The sequence below is a fragment of the Melospiza melodia genome, chromosome 4 (genome assembly GCF_035770615.1).
Source record: "Melospiza melodia melodia isolate bMelMel2 chromosome 4, bMelMel2.pri, whole genome shotgun sequence".
Taxonomy (NCBI): Eukaryota; Metazoa; Chordata; class Aves; order Passeriformes; family Passerellidae; genus Melospiza; species Melospiza melodia.
In genome coordinates this window covers 58121010-58146730 of record NC_086197.1, presented here as the reverse complement: position 1 = coordinate 58146730, position 25721 = coordinate 58121010, and the positions used below count along the sequence as shown (strand labels likewise).

Genomic DNA, 25721 nt, shown 5'->3' with positions numbered 1-25721 from the left:
AAGATGCTATCCTATTTTGTGACACCCTAGACTGCTGCTTATAATTCAGGTTCCAGCAAGTCTTTAGCCCAAATTTAAAAGAGAGGTAGGAACTACGATCCACTCCACCTTACCTTACACACTCCAAAGCTGTATCTTGCTATCTGGCCCTCATACACTATGCCTAACACAGCTCTGGCACTCCTTCAGTATTAGTACAGCTGTGAAATCAAGAAGGTGCTTCCCCTTACACAGACCAGAGCAGTAGCACGATGTTAGTCAACTGTCTAATCATCTGTCATCCCCGTACAATACCCAAATCAAGATTCCTAATCAAGATCACACAGGTCGGAAAGTCAATTGCCTGTTTCAAAGAGGTCTCTGCTGCTGAGAACTGTCATTTGTCACAGCAGACTCTCAGTCCAATTACTTAGAGCAAAATGACTAAATTCTGAAATTCCTGTACCAGGTGGTGACTAATGAAGAGTTCAAACAAGGGTAATGGAAGAGATCATATAATTTTGGAGAACATATACACAATTCTGACAGATAATATCATACTTACAGATAATATCTGACTTAGCATAATTCTATTAGTTTTTAACTATTTTAACTCACTGCTGTTCAAACTTTATATATAACACAAACAGCAGTCTGTCAAACTGTCATTTAATATTTAATAGTCTCTTAATTCTCATTCACTATTTAATTTTCAAAAATGGATCAGATATACTTTCATGTAACATGAAAATGCAGAGTATTTTGAATTTTGAAGTAGTTCCATAATGTTGTTGCCAAGGGGTACTTAGAAAAAAAAGAAGCAGGTTGGTTAAAGGATTACGGCAAAATGCTTGTCTACAAGAAACCCTTTCTAATTTGGCATTTTGCAACCTTGTATTTATCTAGTAAAATACTTAAACATCTGCTTCGTTTTCACTTCTACAAGTTTTGCTATTAATCTTTATTCTGATGTGAAGCTCTTATAGTAGCTAATGGAAGATTATAATCACACTGTGATAAACAGAGAACTGCATGCTTAAAAACATAAATCTACTTATTCTATAGATTAACACTTACACCAATGACTGTGTAAATGATAATTTGGTGATTTACCTGGTCTTGAGGAAGGAACTCTTGCTATCTCTAGGGAACAAGGCTTTTTGGTCACTGCTACGTCTATGGAATCACAAAGACTGCTGTCATTTTCTGAAGGAACTGCATCCGGGGGTACAGAAGGTATTGCTTCCAGTGCGTAACCTCTCTTCTTTGAATAGGATTCCTGAAATGCAAAAATTTAAGTAGGTAAGAGAGATATTTCTCAGATGAAACAGGAAAAAGACCAGGCTCAATAACTCTGGCTAGCAGGGTGTAAAATTCAGCAAGTTAAATACCACATTCTACTGAAATCCAAACTGTAACAGATCAGAAGAATTACTTGCATGCTAGAAGAGAACATTTACTTCTTTAAATTTTTGTACAATACAGTTCTTTTTCAGTTTACAGAAGAACTTCATTCATCAAACTTTTTTATTTAATGAAAACTGGATTAGAGCTTTTGCAGTACCTGTTTTGCGAGCTTGTAATTCAGGGGATGTCTCATTTTCTTTTTTAATTGTATCTCATGAGAGCAACAATTACATTAACCACTACAATTACATACTCTTCAGGGATGGTTTTACAAAATATTTATATTACATATAAGAAAACTTAAAATATGCCTTGTACATATGGATGGCAGGATCCCAGGCTGTGAATGAAGATGAATTGCTCTACATTTGAGCAAAATAATGACAAAAGGTCCCATAACAGCGACATGTACAGCAAATTCTAATGATTAGCAAATGTTGAGGGAGGAGGAAAAAAGGAATTAGAAGTTTCACTGGTATAGTAATCCAATCAAGCAGACTGTTTCTAGTTTCAACCATGAATAAGAAGATAACATCCTGTTTTAACAGATTTATTTTTTTTAATCCCAGCAGAAAGCAATTTCATGGGCAAAGACATATTTCCACATCTTTCTTACATTGGACATATGGATGTCTCTAAAAGTCAAGCATCAGACACAAATCAAATCTGATATAACAAAAGGCAAAGGGCAGGAAAGCACCCTGACAGGTAGATATTATCATAGCCCTACTAAGAAAATGATTGAAGAACATGATGCCTAAAACAAAATGTGGAGTAACAATTTCTTCACCAAGAACTTCTATTACCTAAGGTAAGCTATGGCTGTAGGAAACAGCAGCTTTTTGGATAAATGATTTATACTGTTAGCATATAATTACATGACTCTTAGTTTTTTGGGTTTTTTTCCTGGTCATTGTGGTCAATTTATCTTTATGCAAGTTCGTAGTTTGGCAATAATTCAAGGCCTCTTGAAGGATAGGGTTAGGATGACACCAAGAGCAGCTTCACTTCAAAATAATTGATGACTTCGGTAGAGACAGATTTAAATCTCATGTTAAAGTCACAAAGAATTTGAAAATGAACACTGAAAACAGCAATCAGGAGAAAAATAATACAAATAAAATAAATAAAGAGAATAATAATAAAAAATAAATATAAGAAGTAAATAATAAATTGAATACTAAGATGCATTTGTAATTAAAAAAAAATTAGTATGCACCAGAAAACAATACAAAATTGGTGGTCAGCATTCAAAAAACATATCTAAATGAGGAATGAGATTGTATCTCTACCTGTTTCTACCTTTCCAGTGTCTACCTAGTCAGATTATGAGCTCTCAGTATTAGTAATCTCACATATATAGACTATTAAAAACTAGTTTCAGGTAGTAGACATTATAAAGAGTACAAAATTTTGCAAGTAGGTTTCCTGCAGCTCCAAATGTAACTTTATTAACTTAAGCCACTTCATTCCTTAAATGAAGTTAATAGAAAATTACACAGAGGCATTGAAGCAGCTGAAGTGCAACTGCAGGACAAGAGAAGAAATCCTTCCAACCTTGAAAAAAAAGAGAAATTTTAGTCTATCCATTTAAGTCCACTGTAAAAAGGCAGAGGCAAAAATTTATTTACCAAAGCAATGACTAAAACAGGAGACTTGAATTTAATCCTTGTACTCTTCCAGAAACACGCGTTTAAGTCAGAATGCCAAAACCCTAATTATCTTAAATCTGCCTAGAGAAGCCCACGAAGAAATACTGCAGCCTTAAAATTGTCACAAAACACCAAAGGGAAATTCTGTTCAGTGACTGAATTCAGCTGCATTAAAAAAAAAAATAAAATAAAAGTTGATACACCAAACATTAGAACAGACTTTGGATCATACTTTGTGTCACCCAACATTCTGTCTGTGAAGGCAGACAGCAGTGCTGATTTAGAGAACAGTGAAACCAACCTGAGATTAGGTCAAGCATGAAGTAACTGCTTCTCCTTCTGCAACACCTTGTGGGTCTAACCCTCCATAATCAAAAAGTGCTGACTTTGTTTCATGTGTGTACCAATCCAACTTTCTAGAATTGCCTTCTCAAGTTGCTTTAGAGCACACATCCCCTTTCATAGTTCGCATGCCCCCATTTTGTTTTTAGCTACCTCACCAAGTTTGACATTGCTGCTTTATACTTTGGATGGCAATACAGGGTTGTTCTTTACTTATCCTCTCCTTGTGATATCACAGACATATGCACTTACCACGTCCTCTCCTTTAGGGAATGAGAAATACTAGCCTACTTACCCAGCTGTTCCAGGATTTTGCCCATCTCTGTCACCCTTCATCCTCTCAGTTTTCAATGATGTGACAGGGATGACATTTTCTCAGATTTCCTCATTCAAGATGAGGGCTCACCAAGCAGTCATACTGACATAATGATTTTTTTGTACTCTACTCCTTTCCTAATTGCTCTTAACATTCAGTTTGATTTTCTGAATGTTATTCAACATTCTGTAATTAACATTGCATGAATATAAATGTCAGAGAAGAATAAATAAAAATGATGGGATTACTCAGAAAATTGTCAGAATGTAAACTACCAGCAATTAAAGTCTTCCTAATTATCTCTCTAAAAAATAAAATATAATAATAGTATGTCCAGCAGAAGTTAAATGAGTTAGAGCCAAAAAAGAATTGTTAATACTTTAGAAAGCCAGAAATTCTATCAACCCATGAAGTGAAGATGATAAACCTTTATTAAAAGGTGCTTATGCACCAAAAAGAAAAAAAAATTTCTCATCACTGACATTGTAAAGTCTTCTAGTTGCTGCAAAATGTTCTCCATTCTGCTGGTACTGAGCATTTCTAGAAATTTCTAAGATCTAAACTAATCCACCAACTTAAATGTTAGCAGATAGTTTAAGATTCTAAGTACCAGGTGCGAAGCAACGTGATTCTGTTCTTTTCTTAAAAGCTCTCAAAACCAACTGCAACAGGTAACTACAGTAATTCTACATGCCCAAGTTATTATCAACTTCATAATAAAAAATCCTACAAATACTTTTCCTTTATCTTTAGTCCTGAAATCAAAATCAGAGTCTAATTTTTGTTTTAGAAATAGAGATCATCCAATCTCAAATTTCTATTAACCACTCCAAATTGCTGAACATGAGACATATAACTGACCACCAACATCAAGACAGAATTTATCCTTATTTGAAATTATAACTTCACAAAAATAATGTGCTGGGCTTCCAGCAAATTAAAATAAGTAGAGTTGTTTTTTGTTTTTTTTTTTTTTTTTTGTGGAAAGGATAAAAATACACAATAGAAGTAAAAAAAAACCCCAACATGGAGAGTGAGTAAGTCACTCCAGTGGGAAATCACTAGAGAACAGCCACCCGTACTGATCTATGTAAATTAGATTTTTTGTCTTGCAGAAAGAAAGAGTAATGTGACACTGAAGTTGCAGAGCACATGCCAGGGACACACTGTGGCCCTTATTCATAGGCCTGCAGTCAGCTGTGCCTCCTCTGAGCATAAGTTTGAAAGTAGAATATCTATGATACACTATCTGAAACCTGCACAGGAGTAAGGGATTGTTAAACAGTGGGCATGAAATTGTTCCTAAAATATCTATTTTTGGCCATTGCAAAAGGTTATACACAATTGTGAAACAATGTGCCACAATATGACTAAATCTTCAAGAACTACATGATGTTGAGTTGGACCTTTTTTTTCCCACATTTTTCCAGGTGTCTAGCTTGCCTTGCTTCTGCCTTCTATATAGTCTTGCCTTTATGAATCAAACTGAATGAGATATGACTAAGGGCTGAGGTATATGCAAGTTTGTGTTTGTATGACCTATGAATAGAATGATAGAGGCTCAGGAGGCATCGAATCTGAACTGACACTCTGACAAGAAGATAGAATTTGTACTATACAGAATTCTTTTCATTCTGTCAATAACCTTTTCTATAAAAATCAAGTCACTTGAAGCTTTATTGCTTCCCTGGAACATGGGACAACACAGCAGGGTCACACATGACTCTTCTCTTAAAGTAGAAATAATCTGGGAAAAACAGAAAGGAAGAATGCAATGCATCTGCCACCTTTAGAAATATCTTTTTCATTTATATAGATAGTGAAGAACAGCTATTAAATTCTGACATACCCCTTGAGATCCACCAGGGTATTGTGCTGTCTCCTCTGGCTTGCTGAAGGCCAGAGAACCAGCATCTAGAATCCAGGTGGCTGTCCCTGTATTTAGCATGATCAATTCTGCCCAGCTGCTCCTCAGAAGAGTACTATGACACGCTATTGATGAAACTTTGGAGAGTTACTGATCTTATATGCTCCATCAACCCAAAGCTCCTGATTATCCTGAGAGTGAGCAATGAATACTGCATTTATGTCATGTATGTCATGTAATTTTGGAATGGTTTGGGTTGGAAGGCACCTTTAAAGGTCATCTAGCCAAATCCCTTGCTATGGGGAGGGGTATCTTAAAGCAGACCAGGCTGCTCAGAGCCCCTCACCTTGAATGTTTCCAGGGATGAGCATCTACCTCCTCCCTGGGCAAACTACTCCAATGATTCACCATCCTCACTGGAAAAAATATTTTCCTTACATCTAATCTGAGTGTACTTGCAGACTTCTTGACATTTGCAAACAGACTGATATATAACCTTGTTGGATTGGGACACTTTACACTGAAATATTAATGATAAGTAACTGAAGGTTGCTGAGAGGAATCAAAAATTCAAGCAAGAAAGAAGTCCTAACCAGTGACTCAAGATAATTAGAACATTTTTCTGACATGCAGCAAGGTGGAAAGGGAAATGTGGGAACCTGAATGGCATTGCACAAGTTTGCCACAATAATGTACTAAGCAAAAACAACTGAAGGTATTTCGTATGTCACAAAAATCTAAAACCCAAAGTAGATGGTGAAATATTTATTTTGACTGCCTTTCCAGTCAAAGATATCAGGAATAGTACTATAATTTATGGCTAGTAAAAACACATTTATCTATTACTAATAATTTAACCAAAGCAAGTTTCATAGTATCACACAATTAGAATAATTTTTCATGAGTCAAACTATCATAAATGTTCATTGTTATGACAGCTAGAAACACTTGAATGTGTAATTTGTCATAGAACATATAATAAGGTTCATGATGTATTACAGAATCTGGAAAATCACCAATAACCTCATTTAAAGGTAATGACACTGGAGGATGTACTCTGGTCTGCACAAAGTATTTCTAGCAAGGATTTAAAAGAGTAGGATCTTTTACTCTTTCAGCAAACATCTGAAATTGCAGGTTTGCAGTTGTAGGAATAATAAATGTACAGAGTTAACTGAAATACTTAATTCCCTTCAAAAACCTGAAACAGCCTTTTTAAGCTTCAGAAAGACTTCCACAGAGCTAAGAAAAAAATCAATTTTAAAAAGCGTGTTAGAGTTGTTTTCCTTTTTAGTTAGAAATGTAAATATTATGTTTAGCTTTTCAAAAACCATTCAAAATTTAGATTTGCTTTTCCAAACTTTATGTATGAAAAACTGAGCCTTATTTATATAACACCCCAAATATAGGGGTTTTTTTCCTCTTTTTCCAATGCATAATTTCAAAAATCCACTTTTCAAATTTAAAAGTTCATACAAAAGCTGTACAGACATAAATCCCTGAAAGCTAAAGGTTCCTACAATGCCTTACAACACAAAGCTCACTAATATAGCCTAAACTATAAATGTGTGAAGACATGGGTAAATTGTGAGCATAATGAATGCAGTGCTAACCTCAGCAGCAGAAACATGTCACTATATTTTATGCAGTGTTTTCATAATTCTAGCTGGCAGATAGTCAGCATTTCAAATGAAGCTAGATTGTTGTAGTCATGTTACATGCTTTCCCATGCATTCAACACTCAGGCCATGGAAAAGAGCAGATGCTTCTTCTAATAAATAACTCACTGTGACAAAGAATACACTAAAACTGTACATAATGTGCTTTATGCAAATGTTAGTGGTTGTGTTTGGTGATGTAATGTAATATAATAGTTTTAATAAACAATTATAAGTTTAGCTGAAAAAATACAATTATAAACAAGAAAGCAATTTCCAGTTTAAATATCCTCCTTTTTTTCTATTGTTTTCATTAAACATACTTTAAAAAATTATGTCGTATTTGAATTTGAAGCTGTGGGAAAATACCTCTTTAAAATAAAGGCTATTATATTAAAAAAAAGATAAAATGAGCTTAAGCCTAAGCTCCATGGAAACAATACTTCTCTGCAAGACGCTTATGCTCTAATGCCTAGGTTTTAAACATACACACACAGCTCCAACAGAAGCATCAAATATGAAAACTAACTCTTTACATTATAAGTGCAGTAACCATGGAAAATGTTAGATACTGAGAAACCTTATACAAAAGTCAATATTTGACAGCAAATGCAGATAAACAATAAATGCTCTACTCTATGTTAAGCAGACTCACATTTCTCACATTTTATAGCTTAATTTCTGTCAACTACTGTGCCAGTAAATGAAAAATGTATGTGTTGCTGTGAAGGGGAGAGAAGAACTGAATGCACTTAAGTAAATCCTGAAGCAAAACACAACTGCTCTGTGAATAGCAACCTTACAGCTGTAAACTGACTTGATTGGAGAGCAGATAACTTCACTAAAATTATGGGAGAAATCTTCTTTGAAAAGAGAGATTTAACACCAACATGTGTTAATCCATTATCTATTACAAATAACCTACATATTTTTAAAAATATTCTATAACTGCCTCTACATATTTTTCTGAAGTAAATACTCTGAAAAATTTGCAAAATAGAAACCAATTAATTGATATCACATATAATAAATTTGATAGAAGAGACAAATAAATGTTTGTTACTTCAGGAAAGACAATTTTCCATGTTCAAAAGTTTTTGAGACTGAAGAAAGAAAAATTTAAGTATTTTTGGTATAAAAGTTATTACTGCAATAGCATAAATTAAGACACTCTTAGAAGAATTCTCTCCTACACATGCTCCCACAGTAAAATAGAAAGAACAAGAAAATATTTTTCAAAATAATGAAGTTACGGAGAGTTTTATTGTGAAAGCGAAAGAACTTCGTTGTGAATCACACTTTTATTTGTTACATAACAGAAAAGTAAAATACAAAATTAACAGAAAAAAGTTTGAGATTGTTCTTTAAACATCCCAGCAGCATGCAAAGTTTGTAAAAGTTAATACTTCCTAATTAAATAGTACCAAATAAACTTTGCAGATATTTCAGCGATGTGAAAAGTAAGCCTAACAGTAAGAGACAGTTGGAGGGAAGTAAGCTACTGTAAACTAGAAGAGATGCTTAAAAACAGTAAAACAAGTTTTTCCATGGCAACAGGGGAAATATGCACATTAGCAGTAAACACAAGTTAAGAGGATATTGCCTATATCTCCTACATTCCTAAATAACCCAGTGATTTTCTATTTCATACCATAGTTCAGAACAGTAGTTCTGAATGGGAACCTATGAACTCTGCTGTTTCCTGGCCAAAAGTGTGCCAAAGCCCACTAGCATTCATAACAAGGATTTTTAGTTCTATGGATACAAAAAGGTTGCTGTTCTCTGGATACATTGCTCAGTGCTATCTCCTCATACTGCCTATATTCTCGGCAATTTTCTGAGGGCTGATGTGGCCATGTTGAATTTACATAGGTAAGATGAAAATAAAAGGATAATACATGAACATAATTACTTCATTCATCAGTGAAGGAAAACCATTCCACTAATAAACACGCTACTTCCATATGGCTCTTTAACCAAGAAATCTCACCTTTTTATGTCAAAGCTCTATTGCTTTAATTGTTGCTATGATGATGTCTTAATTCATTGCAAATTCTCAGGTCTAGATATTGTGAAATGGAAATATAATGTAAAGACTACATAAAATGAAATTAATAAAGATTATAAGGGAACCTAAACCACATTTTCAATAACATTTGAACTTAAAAATTTTTCCATAGTTTCACTGCAAGATTCCAGTTTGGAACAGTGACCACTCTATTTAACAAGAATTAAGGGGTCTTGCTACAGGTTTGGAGTCATACTAGCTGTAATGAATACTTTTATTACAGGTATTCTCAGTCAACGCTGTTAATTCCTTCAAATACAAACAAATTACTATGTCAGAGTTTCCCAAAACCAAGATGGTAAAAAGTTCTCAGAAAAGAACTTTTCCCCTAATGATTCTATTGCTCTAGGTTCTGATTCGCTTATTTTCTTATATTTCATCAAATAATAACTCATCTTCAAAATAGCAATGTAAATGCCAGAAGTTAAACACTCGAGTAATTTGCAAACTCAAGATCCTTTCAAATTTTCATTATTGAGAAAACAGTGTTGTTAAGTAAAAGAAACTTGCTAATGGAACGCCTGGATGTCACATGAAACCACCTAAAGCCAGACAACAGCAAACTCTTGGCAGTGGGTCTTTATTCCTGGATCAAAAAATGACATTCTAGCCATTAAAAATCCAAACTGTGGAGTGTGAGGAGTTCTTCCTTGATCTTACAGTCCTGATGAGAAATAACTGTCCGTGGCAGAAAGATGTTAAGATTGCTATCCTTGGGAGGCACCTCAAAAATTGCTCATGAACCTTGCAATAGAACATTATTGCATTCAAAAGAGATTATAAAAAAGATACACTCAGTCTGTCCACTTCACAAGTGGGTAGAAAGAGCTGAAGGAAAGCCTTCTGCTTTGTCAGCTGTGTACTCTAAGTGCCCCGGTGTTTAATTTACACATAAATTCAGCTCAAAAGCTAGGCATGTGGTCAAAAACATCCCTAAATTCATATCTCACACTGGCTGGCTCACAGTGGCTTCCTGTTCAACAGAAAAGAGCAACCAGTCAAATACCTTCAGAGATGTTGACACTTTCTTAATGATACAAAGAGCAAGAATATCCAGATGGGTTTCTGAAGGAACATTCTGCTGTCAATACTTATTTTTCACAATGCAAAACTACTCGCTCTATAAAACCAGTGTGAATAAGGGAGGATTTAATCACCTGCCTATATACAAACATATTACAACAATTCAGTAAAAAGGCTTTATGTGTATATAGAACTGCTGTCTGTATGTAGTATCTGCTAATCAGAAAAGCTAATTAGGGACAAACCTTTTGGTTTGCTAGTTAGACTGTTGGGCTAAAACACTGTCTGGGAGTTATACACCCAATTTTGCTAAATTCAAAATTAGGTAGCTATAAATAGGACTTAGCATTGCCTAAAGATTTTATTTTGTCTCTTTTTCTTCACTGTATAAAATATTGTGAAACAAAAACTAGGATGTTATAAAATTATAGCATCTCCAAAAATAATACAGTTGGTGTGATATTGTCAAATTATTAATTTACCTCAATGCCTTCACACTTAGACCTTTTATCTCAAAAAACTGTGAAATGCCTGGTGGACTGTTCGTGTTATACGGAGACATATTTATAGCAAGTTTTTTTTAAAAAAAGCTATCTCCACCTTTCACCAAGGGAACACAGCTATTCTCCATACTATCAGGAGCATTACTGTGACTTCTTTTTATTATAGTAGATTTTATGAAACAAAACTGCTTATTGCTTCTGGAAAGTGAATAGAGCATCTGCATTCTACAGCAATATATATGATGAACATCCGAGGTACAAAAACATGAAACATGAGATTCCCATTTTCTAGCTGAATTGCCTTTTTAAATGACCTTAAGGTAAAAAGAAGTATTTCACTATAATTGGCAGATCACATCTTCTATCCAAAGTAAATCCAAAATACCTTTTCATGAAAACATGAGACAATGTAGTCTTATATATTTCCCTTTGATGTCTTAAATAAAGTCTCCCCCAAATTCAGTTTCATTTATTTTTCATCCGGGTCATGAGTTCTTCTCAACTACATGTTGCTAGTAGTGAAAAAAATCATAATCAGTTTGGGATTTTAAGAAACTGTAAGTCTTAGACTAGTTTTGAATTTTGGTGAAAATATAAGGTATCTCTTTATAAAGTTTCATTTGTATGGAAATCCAAGTGGGGTTGAGCACATAAATGCTTATACTTAAGAAATTAATTGATTCAGGATCTATCCCATTTTTAGACTCAGTATAATAGATACCATCATTAAAGATTCTCAGTAAAATACAACCACCAGACATGATTTTAAACCCAACCTATGCATTTCCTTTTGCACAGCAAGAGAGGATTCACAGTTAGATAGTACAAAGTTGTTCTTTTAAAAAGTCCAGCTGCCAGTCAGGTCTTCTCTTCAGAAAGAAATCAGGTCTATAAATTTTGCAGACTTCTCATGGACTCAACTCTACAAAGACATGATTTTCCATACTATGAAAACTGAAGTAAGAAAAAATATCCCTCATGGTCCCAGTATTAGCTTAGTTCTCAGATATATTTTTAACATAATTAAAAACAAACAAAAAAACCCATAGAAAATAGGTTTTTATGCTCAAAAACAGTCCCAAAATGTCAAGTGTCTTTAAACAGCCCTTCACAGAAACACAACCCGACACAAAGCTTGACTGCATGGCTAATCAGTGTAACAAATCCATGCCACAATCACCGTGTCCGGATATGTCCACTCAACTGATATCTTAACTCCAGACACCTCAACACCAGCACTTTTGTGCATAAACTCTTCCTCCTGTTACTACGGTAGGAGTAACAAATACAACATATCTATGATGGCTTTTCCCCCCAGGAAACATTAATACTGAACAATTAGTAGCCCAATTTGGTCAGAATAACCAGGAAGATCAACAAATTTTCAGGTTTTAATATACTGCTTTAATAGTGTTGTTATGAAGCAGTTGAAGTCCAAAGTCCATTAAGTTGGAATTTCATGTACAAAACTAATTGCCATGTGCTACTGCTATCTATTCACTGGGCAATTCAAATTGATTTTTTTCCATTTTCCCATCATTTGAGAAGAAGTACTGAAAGCAAAGACATTCCATGAAAGTGGGTCTTCTGGTTACCACTAAATTTTAAACCACAAAACAATAAAAGGCAATATAATTATACTATGCAAGAGCTTCCCAGATTACCATTGTGACATGTTTCAGTTGGTATGTGACAGTGCTCAACTCAACAGTAATTTCTACATGAATTTGAATACAATTAATAGGAATTAAATTTAATCTTGTACACCACTACAGTCATCAATATTTCAGATTATTTCTGACATACATCAATAGTTCCAGTACATTTTGACACTTCTCTCCTTTCTCTCTCATCCTGTTTAATTTTGCTGTTTCATGATCATACCAAGAGATAACACATCCCAGCAGTGACCAGATTTACACAGTGCTCGACAGGGATAGTCAAATTTTCAAAACCGGTCATTTACAAACTGCAGAGGCAATCCTAAGCTTTTAAAGAAATAAACTCATCTGAGGTCCCATAGCCTTATAGAGGATTATAGAACATAGGTGTTAGCAACAATATGAAAGACATCTCTGGAAGTCATCTTATCCAAACTTGCAGCTGAAGCAGAGCTTAGGAGCTTGACCAGTCAATTCTGAAAATACCCAAGGATAAACAGACTATAACTTCTCTGGTTATACTACACACCTGTGTAGTGGTGTGTAGATTAGACAACTAGCACAGTAAAAATGCATTTGCAACAAGACACTTGCAAATGGGCGACTCAAAATTTACACTGGAAATTCAGAAGCTACATATGCAACACCTACCACATGCAAGAATAAAACGTTCAGCTTCATTCCTTAAAACACAATCAGAAAATGCAGCATAGCACCAAAATAAACTCCAATTTTTTCAATATACTTATTTCCTATCACTGTTCAGCAGGGTATAATCATCACCTGCTGGTTCTTTCTAGGCAGCATACATATTGCACTTTTCAGTAGCTCCTTCACTGTGTGGGTGGTGTGTTCCTGAAATTACTAATAAGACTTAAACTTACTGCAAAAGAGACAACACTGCAAATCAAGAGTTTGACAGAAATATTTTTATAGGTAGTAGAGCTTTCCATATTATTCTCATTTATGTAAATTTATAATCTAATCTACTAAATTAGGAAGAAAAAAAAAATATTTTTCACCGAAGGGTAGAAACTATAAGAAAGTATTACAGATAACATAACATTACTCTGGCTATCCATACTCAGGCATATTTTAGGTCAAAGCTTTCCCTACTTTGTCTATATCATCACTAAATAAAGAGACAGGTTTCCTCCCCTGTAACACAGAAATTAGATAAAGCCACAAGACTTTTTGTTTCTAATTTTGGAGAACTTCAGCACTAAGCAAAATGAGTCAAATCTGCTTCTTTACCAGTCTAGTTTGAAATTTGCTTCCACTTAATGTACTGAAAGGTAAAGTTATTAATGGATTGAAAGACCAAGATGAAACATTTTAGCCACTATTGTTTAATTAAAAACATGTTCTTTGATTTTGTTTGATTATATTAAAAAACAGAGAAGAAATACTTCCTCTTTTATACTACCTCCCCTGCACCAGGGCAGTTTAAAAATTACTTGAACATTCATCACATTGAACTTAAAATCTAAGAAAATTTTTGAGGCAACTGAAGATAGGAGTTCAAACAAAAAGAATATGTTAAAATGAAAAGAAATAATGCCAAATAAAATTCCCAATAATTAAAATTCTTCAGAAAGAGAAAGAGCCATGCTGCCTCCCTCCAGAGAGTGTCAGTATGGAGGGTTTTTAGGAGCAGATTTGATCTCTGTGTGAAAACTGAGTTAGGACATTACTTAAATACTCCATTCATCTCTCACATATCCTGAACGGACTTTGAGAATGTAAAAATAATTGCAACATAATAATTTTCAATGTCAGGCTTTCTACAGAACAACCTTAACTAACTTCTACAATACAAACAGTATACAAAATCTCTTCCCATTAAAAATTACTATTTAAAATTTACTAAAACAAGTACCCACGGACAAAATAACCTTCTGGAAGCTAGACATGAAATAAATAACCCTATTAACAGATGCATCAAATTCCAAACTTTAAATATTCCCACCATAGCCTGTACTGATGAAGAAATTATTACATACAATTCTCATCTCCTAAAAATATCGTTAGGAGTCCACTTTTTCTACCCTCCCTCTAATTAAAAAGGCTTTTTGGGGGGGATGTCTCTCTTGCACAGGAGAATCCTTGATAAAGTTGCTGGAGTTCCTACCTCTAGGAATTCTAAAGTTATATAAGCAGAATGTTGATCAGTCTTAAAAGGACATGACAAGGTCTCCCCGAATTTCATTCCCTCTTAAAAGATGAAAATTGGACACTAAGCTAGAAACACAGCATTTAAATACTTAAGTAAATTTGCCAGATATTTTTGTAAAGAGCCATGCATCCCAGCAACACGATGATTTATACTTACAGCTTTTGAATCAAAGTTCAATTTTTCCATAGCAACTGCACTGCTTTCCTTACAGACATTTTCATTTTGTAACAGAAGTGTAACAAATGAGGTGTTCCTTGCTGTCATCATGTCAAACACACGGAATCACTGTCAGGATTTTTAAGTTGTACATACAACACAATTCAAGTCAGAGACCAGTCAAGCTGACCCAGCAGCATCTTAAATGGGACAGAGCTAAACCTGCCTTATCTCACAATTATTTTATATCATAATTAGAAAAATATGCTGGCATGACTGTCAAGATTAATGTGTGTGAACTGCTTGCCTTAAACTGATAATACTGAAGGGATCATATAGAACTCTGCAGCACTCATCTCTTTGACATTGCAGACTGCCCTCTATTTATCTCTGTACATCAGGCCCTTAGCAGAGAAATATTCAAGGTGTGCTATACATGAAAAAGAAAATGGAATTATATACTTTCATTCAGAGTATGCTGCTCTATTCTCAAGAAAATGTGAATATGTACGTGGGTACTGAGCTTTTGCCCTAAACCAAAGATTAACTCCAGAACAAAGCAACAGCCCAAATTAACCTTAAATCATAACCTACAAATGGAATAGACTCTCTGCTAAAATAAGAAGACATGTCTCAATTCCAGTCTCCAAAAATCCAGCTGCATATTCTAAACCCCTGAAATTTTTACAAGGCACAAAGATTTTTCCATAAAGCTCTTCCAGCACTTCAATTTTGAGACTGTAAAAGAGTTGATTGTTCTGTGAACACCTGTATTACTGCTATGCTAGGTCTTAAGTAACACTTTGCACAGAACATTCTATAATAGCCTTTCTAAAATGACACTTCCCAGCACAGTAGAGACAGCAATAACACACTGCATGCCAGAAGTACCTCCAGACAAGCTTTTCTCCCTAACTGCAAAAAAGAAACCAAGTTTGTCAAGGAGATTACTGCCCTCTCCTTTGGCATACTGAAAACTGTTAGCTCACTAGGTCACAGATGGACATTTTCATAATCTCCCCTAAAACTCAATTTCATGTTATCGTTGTGCCTCTGACTGTGTATATAAAGCAAGAATCAATCTTTATGTTTGTTCACCTTTGATGTGCAAACACACTATATTTATATGATTGTAAAATCTATTTTTAACTAAAGGAGAAGTGTAAAAATGAACTTGTTTGAGTCCAAGAGTAATTGACAGAGACTTTTCCCTATTTTTGGATCTTTAGGAGAGTACAAATTTTAAGATACCATGTCAAATACCCTTATCTCACTGTTTCTTCATGATGAAGTCTGCACTTTGATATGTTAGTGCACTGACATGAGTATCAGAAACATATTTTTGTACTTTTACCTAAAAAACGCTATTGCAGACAATATATAATTTGTTAGACCAATTCCAGATACTGTTCTTAATCCAGAAACTTACATATATACTTTGTGTGTTCAATCCCTTAGAACAAGATGTTCTCTGCTGCTTTCTGAAGTAAATGTGAAAGATCCAACAGATTAGCTAACAGCTTGAAAGACTGCATGCACTGATGGCAACAATTTATACAAACCAAAGTCACTGGCTTTTAGTCCGGAGGTTTTTCACTACCTTTTTTCCTTTCTCCCATAAAAAGAAATCAACAAAAGACCAAAACTATCTCTGTCGTGAATTTTTATGGATAGAAGCAATCTAGAAAGGCAATCTGTCACATCATAAATGAAAGCATAAGAAATATACTTTTTTTGTATTTATAATTAAAAATCTTATTCTCAGAGCAAGAAGGATGAGATATCTTAAGTCTGAGATTAAATTTTAAGTACAATGAATAACACTCATTCGGGAATCACTATCTTAAAACTTACATCATAATTGGAATGACTCTCTCTTTATAAATAGGAAAGACATACCAACCAACCACATTTGATAACACATTTCAAATGCATCTATCAATTTTATAGCACCCTTTACGTATACCTTACCTAAAGAAGAAACAAGGAAAACAAAAGTATTTTCTAAAATTAGAAAAATTATTTCCTAAAATGCATTTTCAGGAAACAAAAATGGCAAGTATGTTCATCATAGGCAAGTTTAACAATAATTAAATCACAGGTGATAAATAAGAAAAGTTCCATTTAAGAAATACGTTTTGAAACAAATCTTTAAAAATGAGGAATTAGTAACTAGTACTCCGATTGTGAATCAGGATGATTCCGACAATGCCCCACTTTGCCAAATGTCTAAAATGATGGATAGTATGAAGTAGGAAACAGTTTCTGAAAGGGAAAAGGAATATAAAGGCTCCTTATCAAGAGACAGGGCAACGCTCATTGTTATTCAAGCACATGAGCTGCCATATCCTGTTTCCATTGACTGCAGGGAAGGCTTCAGCATTGACTTCAAACAGGTGCAAGTCCCACGAGACTTAAAGGGAATAAAACGTACAGTCACGGTATGAAAGCAACAGTGTATGAAGTGTGGGGAGACAGGATATGGAATTCCAATGTGGTACACAAGAATCTGACAAAGCTATTTAAATGTAGTGCCAAGTAAGGATGCAACTGGAAAAACACCAGACATTTCTAAACAGAAATTTGGCAGGTCTTCATTCAATGCTACAAAAAAAAAGTGCAGGAAAAATGTTACACAAATGAGAGTGCTAATTTATGGTGGGGGGAGAGAACAAGGGAGACCCAGGAAGCAGCAATAAACATCATCCTGTTCTGGAGCAATACAATATCACTTGTTCAGGACACAGCTGCTGGAATGCTTTGGTAGATACTGTAGACTGATCTGCTCTGAGAGTTGCTGGGACTTCGACTCAAATATATTACCCATTTCTATTTATTCTCTTCTGTATTATGACGAACATTTGAAAACGTTTGGGAATTTTTTCTTTAACTTACATAATCTTCAAAAAGAAGTCTTAGGCTATATTCTTACATCAGTTGAGTTATGCATGATGTCCTCAATTAATTCTATAAAGAAAGTAGCTGAGATGTCATTATATTAATTAGAAGCTGGTGAAAAATAGAGTACTTATCCCAAAGGAAACTATGCGACTTCAAAATTTCTTTCCAGATGGAACAGAAAGCTATCCAACACAGCAACTATCTGTCTAAAATAGGGGTAGTAAACACCAGTCTCCATATTAAACTCTTATGAATAATTATTATAGCAGGATGACTGAACCTCAACATTTAATTTTGGAAGCAGCTTTTGACATTAAAATGAAGAGTGAAAGTAGCAATTTTGAAGGGAATCAGGCAAGACTATAAATAACTTTAAGTGTTAAGGCAGAGATTAAGCATCTCTTCCATAGTTACTAAGTTTTATGATGAAAAGGAGATCACATACCTGTGCAAGCATGGGAAATCCGAGGTTCCTGCATCCATTACAAGGTGTGAGTGCCTCCCATAAACCAGAAGGTCCACAAGTATTTTCTGCTGCATCATCATCTTCTTCCTCCCTTGGTAATACACGCATAGAAGAAGGCCTCTGTGCATAAAGAAACAATACTTTCAAATTAAACACAGTGATATATATTGTAAAGAAACTTTTTATCTTATGAACTTAAGAGTGTCCCATTCAGAAATACCAAAAGATAAACTGCTATTTTAATCCAAAGTACCTACTCAACTGTTAAACTACTGTATAAAAATACTTTCTAAGGAAGGTGCACATTAAGCTACCTGCGATTATACTTTAAAATTGAGTGAATACATTAATATACCTACAAAATATTTATTGTCGTTATTATCAAGAAATTGGCAATTTCTACTTCATTTTGCTTTAAAATTTGCTCTAATATCATTAAGTTTAGGATATTCCACAAAGAATAAGAACTAACATTTGCCTGGATGGGTCCAAGATTTTTTGCAAACAAAAACTACTAAATCAGTCAAAGGATGAGGTTTCAGGTTTTGCATTATATTTATCAGTAATAAATGTGTTATCTTATTTTGTAGGCAAAAGATGTATTTAAAGATGACCTGTATTATTTTGCTTTATAGTATGGAAGGGATGAAAAATATCAGGAATAATCACTGACTTATGAACACTGGCTTATATATTGATCTGAGTGATAAGGGGAAAATGCCGATTTTTGCTTAAACCAGAATCCTACTTTTTTATGAAAGACAGATATAGGAACAGAGGTCAGTTTCCATATATTTATGTTATTTTGCTACACAGGACAATCTACTCCAACTGAATTGCAGTCGTAATTTTTACTAATTTTAGGAGAAGGAGGAGGAAAGTTAACCCAGTAATGAATGATTTTTAAAATCTCACGTCAACACAAACTGTTACAAGTAAAAACAAAAAGTAATTTTCACACACTAATTCTAAATTGGTATATGAAATAGCTGTTCTAGCCTGCTTCAAATTTGCTTGAGCAGCCTGCCTGATACTCAGATACTAAATGCTGTGTTTAGGACCACTTATTTCAGAAGTGGCTGGATCAAAATAGCACTGTTTGAGACAATGGCTGACCACAGCTATCGATCTGATGGTAACATTAACTCTAAAGCCCTGCTATGGGGTTCATGTAAAAATCATCTTAAAAACCCCAACACCTAAGTGCAGATTATTTTAGCCAATAGAATAAAGAAATGCATGGAGTCTGCTGCAAGGAAGGGAATAGAGAAGTGAAAGAAAAGTAGGAAAGAAAAGAAGTAGAGAAACAGCAGCAGCTCAAAAGATGAACACAAGCTGATGGAAACTGTAGAAGCAAAGGCATCGCACAGACAGGCACTAACTCAAATTGTGTAACACCTGAAGATCACTCAATTCTTGAGCTAACTTCTTAACACAAAAGTTGTTGGTATACCACTTATTTAAGCAGGGAAAATGTTTATAAGTTCTATCTCAACTGATGCATCAAAGATGAGAAACACAATATACCCCACTCCATTATGCTGATTCCCCTCGGTTAGAAAATGGTTGTTCCCTTATTGCAGGCTTCATTAATCTATCCTTATCTTGTAAAGTTAGGTGGATTTATTTACTTTTTATTTTAGAAGTCAATTTCTAAAGCATTCTTAGCATGGTATTTCATTAGGTTATTTTGACACTCTAGTAGTACCACAGAATGTGTTGCCATAGCAACCAATATTCTCACACTGATTATTAAAAGCATCGGGTTAATTCTGCAGAGTGTAGGTCGTGAAAGACTATTATTGCTAGGTATTTGCATAGACAAAGGAAGCAGACTAGAGGTCTTTCCCCTCTATTTATGACACCATCTTCCATGGTGGCTGCCCTACACTTGCGTTTTAAATCTCAGAATTGCTGTACCAGAGAATAAAGCATTTCTTGCCCCCTGGAGTAAAAAGCAAAGAACTGCAGCAGTGCTCAGCACAGGAAAGCAGGTGACACACATCAGCTGTAACCTTACAAGCCAATGGAAGTGAATAAATACAAAAGTCATATAAAAATGTCAGTGCACCCTGTAAAGGTAAAAAACACACACACAAGTGAGAAATTTTTAACACAACTAAAGGAAGATGAATTACAATAGAGTCACTGAAGGGGGAACATATGAGTATTTAGCCATTACAGGAACAGAGTGAAAAAACTCCATGCCAAACAATTATTGAACAGTAAAAACAAAATAGACAAGCAGAATGAGAGTTGTACATTTCCCTTAGATGTATTTTATATAAATAGGCTAAGATAGAGTGCGAATCAGAGGAATTTAATGTCAATGTGAATGAGAGGAAGTGCAAAGTATCTAGTCAGATCTCCTGATCATTAAAAAAGGATCAGTCAATGCCAGAGTTCATTGGACATACTACTGGAACAAACTGGTACTGTCATGCAACTAGACAACACAGCTATGAACATGATACAGACTATTGTAGATCAGGCTGAGCTCTTTTTACACTTGTACAGATTTCTGCCACCAATAAGGCACTAAAAAGGCACCATTCGGAAAAGTCAATTTGGAGGGTGAAGAAACAGTTATTGCCATCACCCTTCTCACCCATCCCTGCTTGACAGATGCCCAGTTCCTCCCAGGCAGTGGGAGAGAGATATGTGGGAATTACTGCAGGGAAAGAAACCTGCATTTGCAAAGAGGAAGGAAGGAGTTAATAACTGCATGAGAGAAAAGGGTCACAAGTGCCCCAAATTTGATAGACTGGGGTTGCAGACTCTGGGAAGAGGGATGCATCTGGAGGAGGCAAACGAGATACAGAAAAATCTACAATCCGTTCACAGAGCTCAGACTGTCACACAAACCCATAAAACTCCAAACCCAGACCACACAGTTTCCTGTTACTGTCTCACAGCCTTCATTCCTTTCCCAGAACTCCCTAATTTTTCTGTTCTGTTGTATAATTTAATTTAGCCTCCTTAGAGGTCCTTTGAACATGAAAATCTAATTCTGTGTGTGCTACTGGAAAGCCTTGATATAGCCCTGTAGGGAGAGTTTTAGTAAAACTAAAGTTATTTATGCCCACTTCTCAGAAAATAAATAAACAGAGTAGAAGATATTTCTGTCAACTAAAGAAAAACAGCCACCATTTAGAACCTCTTATTTATGCCTGTTTGGAGTTAAAACAACCCAAACAATGTAGTTAAAAATGCCATCTAAATCACAGCTACTCAATTAATTGAATTAGACATTATGAAATGGCAAAGCCAATATAAACTGCAGTACTAATCTTCAGTAAGGGAACTTCTGCCTAAGTTAGAAGAGACAAGCATAAGCAAATATATCCTCAACAGAACAGACAGAATACCTTACACGATGTTACATGATATTAGATAAGATATGCAAAAGGAAAATTTGGTAGAGAAATTGCAAAGATATTAATAGGGAATTAAAGCTTTATTAAAAGTTCTGTTTTTTACTGGAACACTGAATCAAGTATTAGACATTGCTTGCAGTAGTAAAAGGCTAAGAAAGTAATTTCTCTGAGTAAAGAGAGAATAATAATCATACAGCAGTGAGAGAGTAGTAAGACCTAGCATAAGGACATTCTACCACTACAACTAGTGACAAATTTTCTTCAGACACTACTAAGCCTATCACATCATCTCCCATTTTCATACTTAATGAGTATCTAAATCATGTCTTCCAAAATTTAGGTATGGAAGACTTCCTTTTCATGCCTTCATCTATATAAACGGCAAAGATTTGGGTACTAGGACACTTTAGACTGAAGGACACTTTATAAAGAGCCTATTCATTCTCAAAACACGTATGTACATCATATTGTCTATCACAATAACTTGGAAGCTCTACCCTAATCTAAGAGAGCAAGGCAATATTTATCAACAGAGAGAACGATGAATACAGAAAGAAAAAGCAGAGCAAGTCTGTTCTACTCTTAAAAGTCAACAACAAAAGAAGGTGAGAGCAGCTTTAATCTTAACTATTATTTACAGTCACCAAGTTCACAGCTCAGCAGTTGTACATCATGTATAAAACATACAAAAATAACTTTATGTATGGCCTTCTTTTTATCAAATGTTAACTGTCTCCTATCTAACATATGACCTTATTACCTAGATAAGTTTATTTAAGGAATACAGTAAATTATAAAAGATGTCTTATTTCCTTTCAGTCCCTCCATTTTTCTCAACTTTTACTGAAGACTAGTCTGCTTTCTGCCTTGACATTTCTAAGCAGACACTGCTACTCAATTCCCTTGTTTCAGAATACATAGGAGACTTTCCTGGACTAGTCCAGTGAAACCTAAAACCAAACATCAAAACCTTTACTTCTTGTATGTGGCTTTTTTCACAATATCATCCAATTGCAGAAGTATTTCATATACCCTTTCAAACAGTATCTGCTAGAGCCAAACATCATCAGCAAACTATGAAAGGTGCAAAATAACAGGACATTTACTGTTTGCTATTGCATCATAGCTCTGGAGACACGAACATTCCCTTATCATTTATCTTTGTCAGGAAACAATATTTTTACATGGAGCGGTAAAGATGAAATCCAGAAGGCAATATTGTTCTGCTTACGGGAGGCAGAAAGCAACCAGACATTTGATAAGCCAAGTGCTGTCACTCAGTTTGAAACAATGAGGTCAGCAGGAAGTTTCTTCTGTAGAAATAATTTGTCAAACATGTATTTTTCTATCATCCTAACAGAGATGTGCTTCTAACTCTCCTTGGCTCAAAGGACATGTACCTTACACTGTGAAATAAAAGCAAAAAATTACAAGTCTTTTACCTAGTATTCTATTTTGACATTATTATTACTAATAACTTATAGAACAGGAAACTGTTCCTGAATTTCTTCTATAAATTTGGATGAGCAGGTCTATCTCTGCCACAGCTGTCCCCAGCAGCTGCGGCAGTCAAGCCAGGGACAGAAGAGCTGGGACACTGTTCTGTGCTCTCAGTGCTCCCCCTGCTGCTGCCCAAGCTGCTCTCAGGGGAAAATGCCCAAGGTTGCAGAAGTAAATGCCCAATGCAGAAGTAAAAAGAGCATTAGGGCATGGCAAATAATACAATCAGTTACTATTTTTCTACAGCAGCATCCCTGCATTAAGCAAATATGCCCTTCTGAGACTGAGTAAGGATCCTGAAAAGGAGGAGCCTCAATTATGACATACATACTATGTCTCACTGACAGTGAAAGGTTTTGGGAACCTGGGCACACTTTTCCCACATCCCCCAAGGCCTTCTCCCTACTAATGATTTTCTGTTTCCCATCCTCATTATTTTGTCTTTCACCTTCCACTGCACATCTGCTGCCATTCTTTCACAAACATGTTCCGAGTCTGCATCTCTTTCATTCCCTCTGAGTGTGGGTAGAGTTTGACTGCACCTCCTGTATTCTGCAAATAATCAGGAAGACAAAGACAGTCTTGTACTTACAGCAGCAGAATAATGGAGAAGAGTACTCCGCACCTACTTCTGCCTTAATCCCTGTGGGATGCTAGACATGTCACCTCAACATCTCCAAGAGGGTCGCTGAGTTTTTGCTCCTGATCTGCTGGCTATGCTGAAACCAAAGGTGAGTTCACACAAATTCTGGGCTACATCAGGAATCATCTTGGGAGACTCTGTATCTATTCTCAGTGGTGTATGAGCCTAAGTATGCTGCAAATCCCAGCTCCAGCAGTCCCAGATGTGGAATCTTGGTTTCTACACCACTGCCATCAGCCCAGTTTCATGTGATATTTTCTGACTGGGGGTCCCAAAGAAACACTACATCTGAAGCAGTTATGCCCTTGGAACTCAAGATCACTGTGATATCTGATTCTGAGGAGAAATTCCTGTCACTTGAAGTCAGTAGAGTCAAGTGAAACGACTGCACATAGCAAACACAAGATGCTTTAACTAGGCAAATATGATTAATTCACATACATTTACACATATACTCAACTATGTGGTTGTGTAGCTGCTGCCCCTCAGTGGGCAAGTGCCATTGACACTTATGACGAGCACCCCAAAATAAATCACACTGTCACCACAGCAGGATCTGACACTATACAGGAAATACATCCTGGAACCAAATGGGAAGTATAATACACACTGAATAAGGTCAAAATTTTAAGTAAAAATGAGATTATAAAATGAGTACATCTGGACATGTATTGAAAGTAGAACAATACATTCAAAATTTTAATTCATCCTTGCATGTAGCATAAATAACAAATATTAAGATGATTCTTAATCTTTGCACTACTCTCATAGAAGGATGAAACCATTCATAAAACAAAAGTTTTAGGATTTAAAAACCTAATAGGTGATCTGTTTTCTCAAGTCATCAGTTCCAGGACCCAAAAAAATGGCCTGAAGTTGTGTCAGAGAAGGTTTAGGTTGGATATCAGGAAAAGGTTTTGCACCCAGAGGGTGTTTGGACACTGAACAGGCTCCCCAGGACTGCGGTCACAGCATCACCCTGACAGAGCTCAAGACGCATTTGGAGAACAGTCTCAGGCACAGAGTGTGAGTCTTGGGGATGGCTCTCTGCAGGCCCAGAGAACTGGACTGGATGATCCTTGTGGGCTCCTTCCAACTCAGTGAATTCTGTGATTTAATAAAAGTTATATGTTTAATCTCTGGATTAAGCTACTTCTCTATAATGTATCAAAACATAGGCACTTCCATAACCTACTGCACTCTAATATATGTGTTTGGGACAGGATTGAACTGCCAAATTAATTTCTCTTTCTTAACATTAGCTAAAATAAAGTGAACCTGTCTTTGAAATACTTGTCTAACTTTGAGCACATACCTAATACTAATAAATCAGTCTATTTGCACACTTAATTTTAAATGTTTAATGTCAAAGCATTTCAAGTACTTTACCATGAAAAAGAACTTAGCATATGAAGCATAAAGCCCTAAAATAGAATTCACCCAGGAAGTCATAAAGATTGCAAGGACACTGCTACAGAATGCATCTCTAGGAATGCCTTTCCATCCCACAGGCATAGTTGACCTGTGTTGGTTTGTAAGGAAGGCTATACACAAATATGGGCTGCGCAAAAAGGGAAGGAATTTGGTACCTTTTTTCTTGAGTCTTGAAATTTAACCACAAGAACAGTTGCAATTAAGTTAATGGAATTTCTCATGTTAATGACAGACTTTTGCGTCTCCCCGAATCAATATGCACATGACTCACTCCAAAATGTGACTCACTGAAAACCTCATCCACCAGATGAAAAAGAACAAACTGATAACTAAGGGCATAGGAGCCCACATAAAAGAAAAATGAAGTGTTAATAATTTAAAAAATATTAAAAAGAATTAAAGGCTACAGAATATTTGCCCTTGCATAAAGGAAAAAAATCGTAATTCAAAGTAATGTAAATCACTTTTGGCTTTAAATATCTCAGAGAAAACACTGCTTGAAGAATAGTTACAGAGGCATCTCTGTATTTAACAGCCCTAGACCATCTGAATGTTATCATATAACATTTGAAAATCTCAGCGCTATGTAATT

At 35.3% G+C, this 25721-nt stretch overlaps 1 protein-coding gene across 9 annotated transcripts in view; it reads right to left on the bottom strand.

The window, feature by feature from the left end:
• The window catches only part of ANKS1B (ankyrin repeat and sterile alpha motif domain containing 1B), a 407265-nt gene that overhangs the window by 288810 nt on the left and 92734 nt on the right, over positions 1 to 25721 (bottom strand). For all 9 annotated transcript variants that reach the window (XM_063154820.1, XM_063154817.1, XM_063154828.1 and 6 more), the window contains exons 9-10: positions 18155 to 18295; positions 1093 to 1258 (exon numbers count right to left, since the gene is read on the bottom strand). In XM_063154820.1, the coding sequence (XP_063010890.1) occupies positions 1093 to 1258; positions 18155 to 18295 (307 nt within the window). The remainder of the gene's footprint in view (positions 1 to 1092; positions 1259 to 18154; positions 18296 to 25721) is intronic.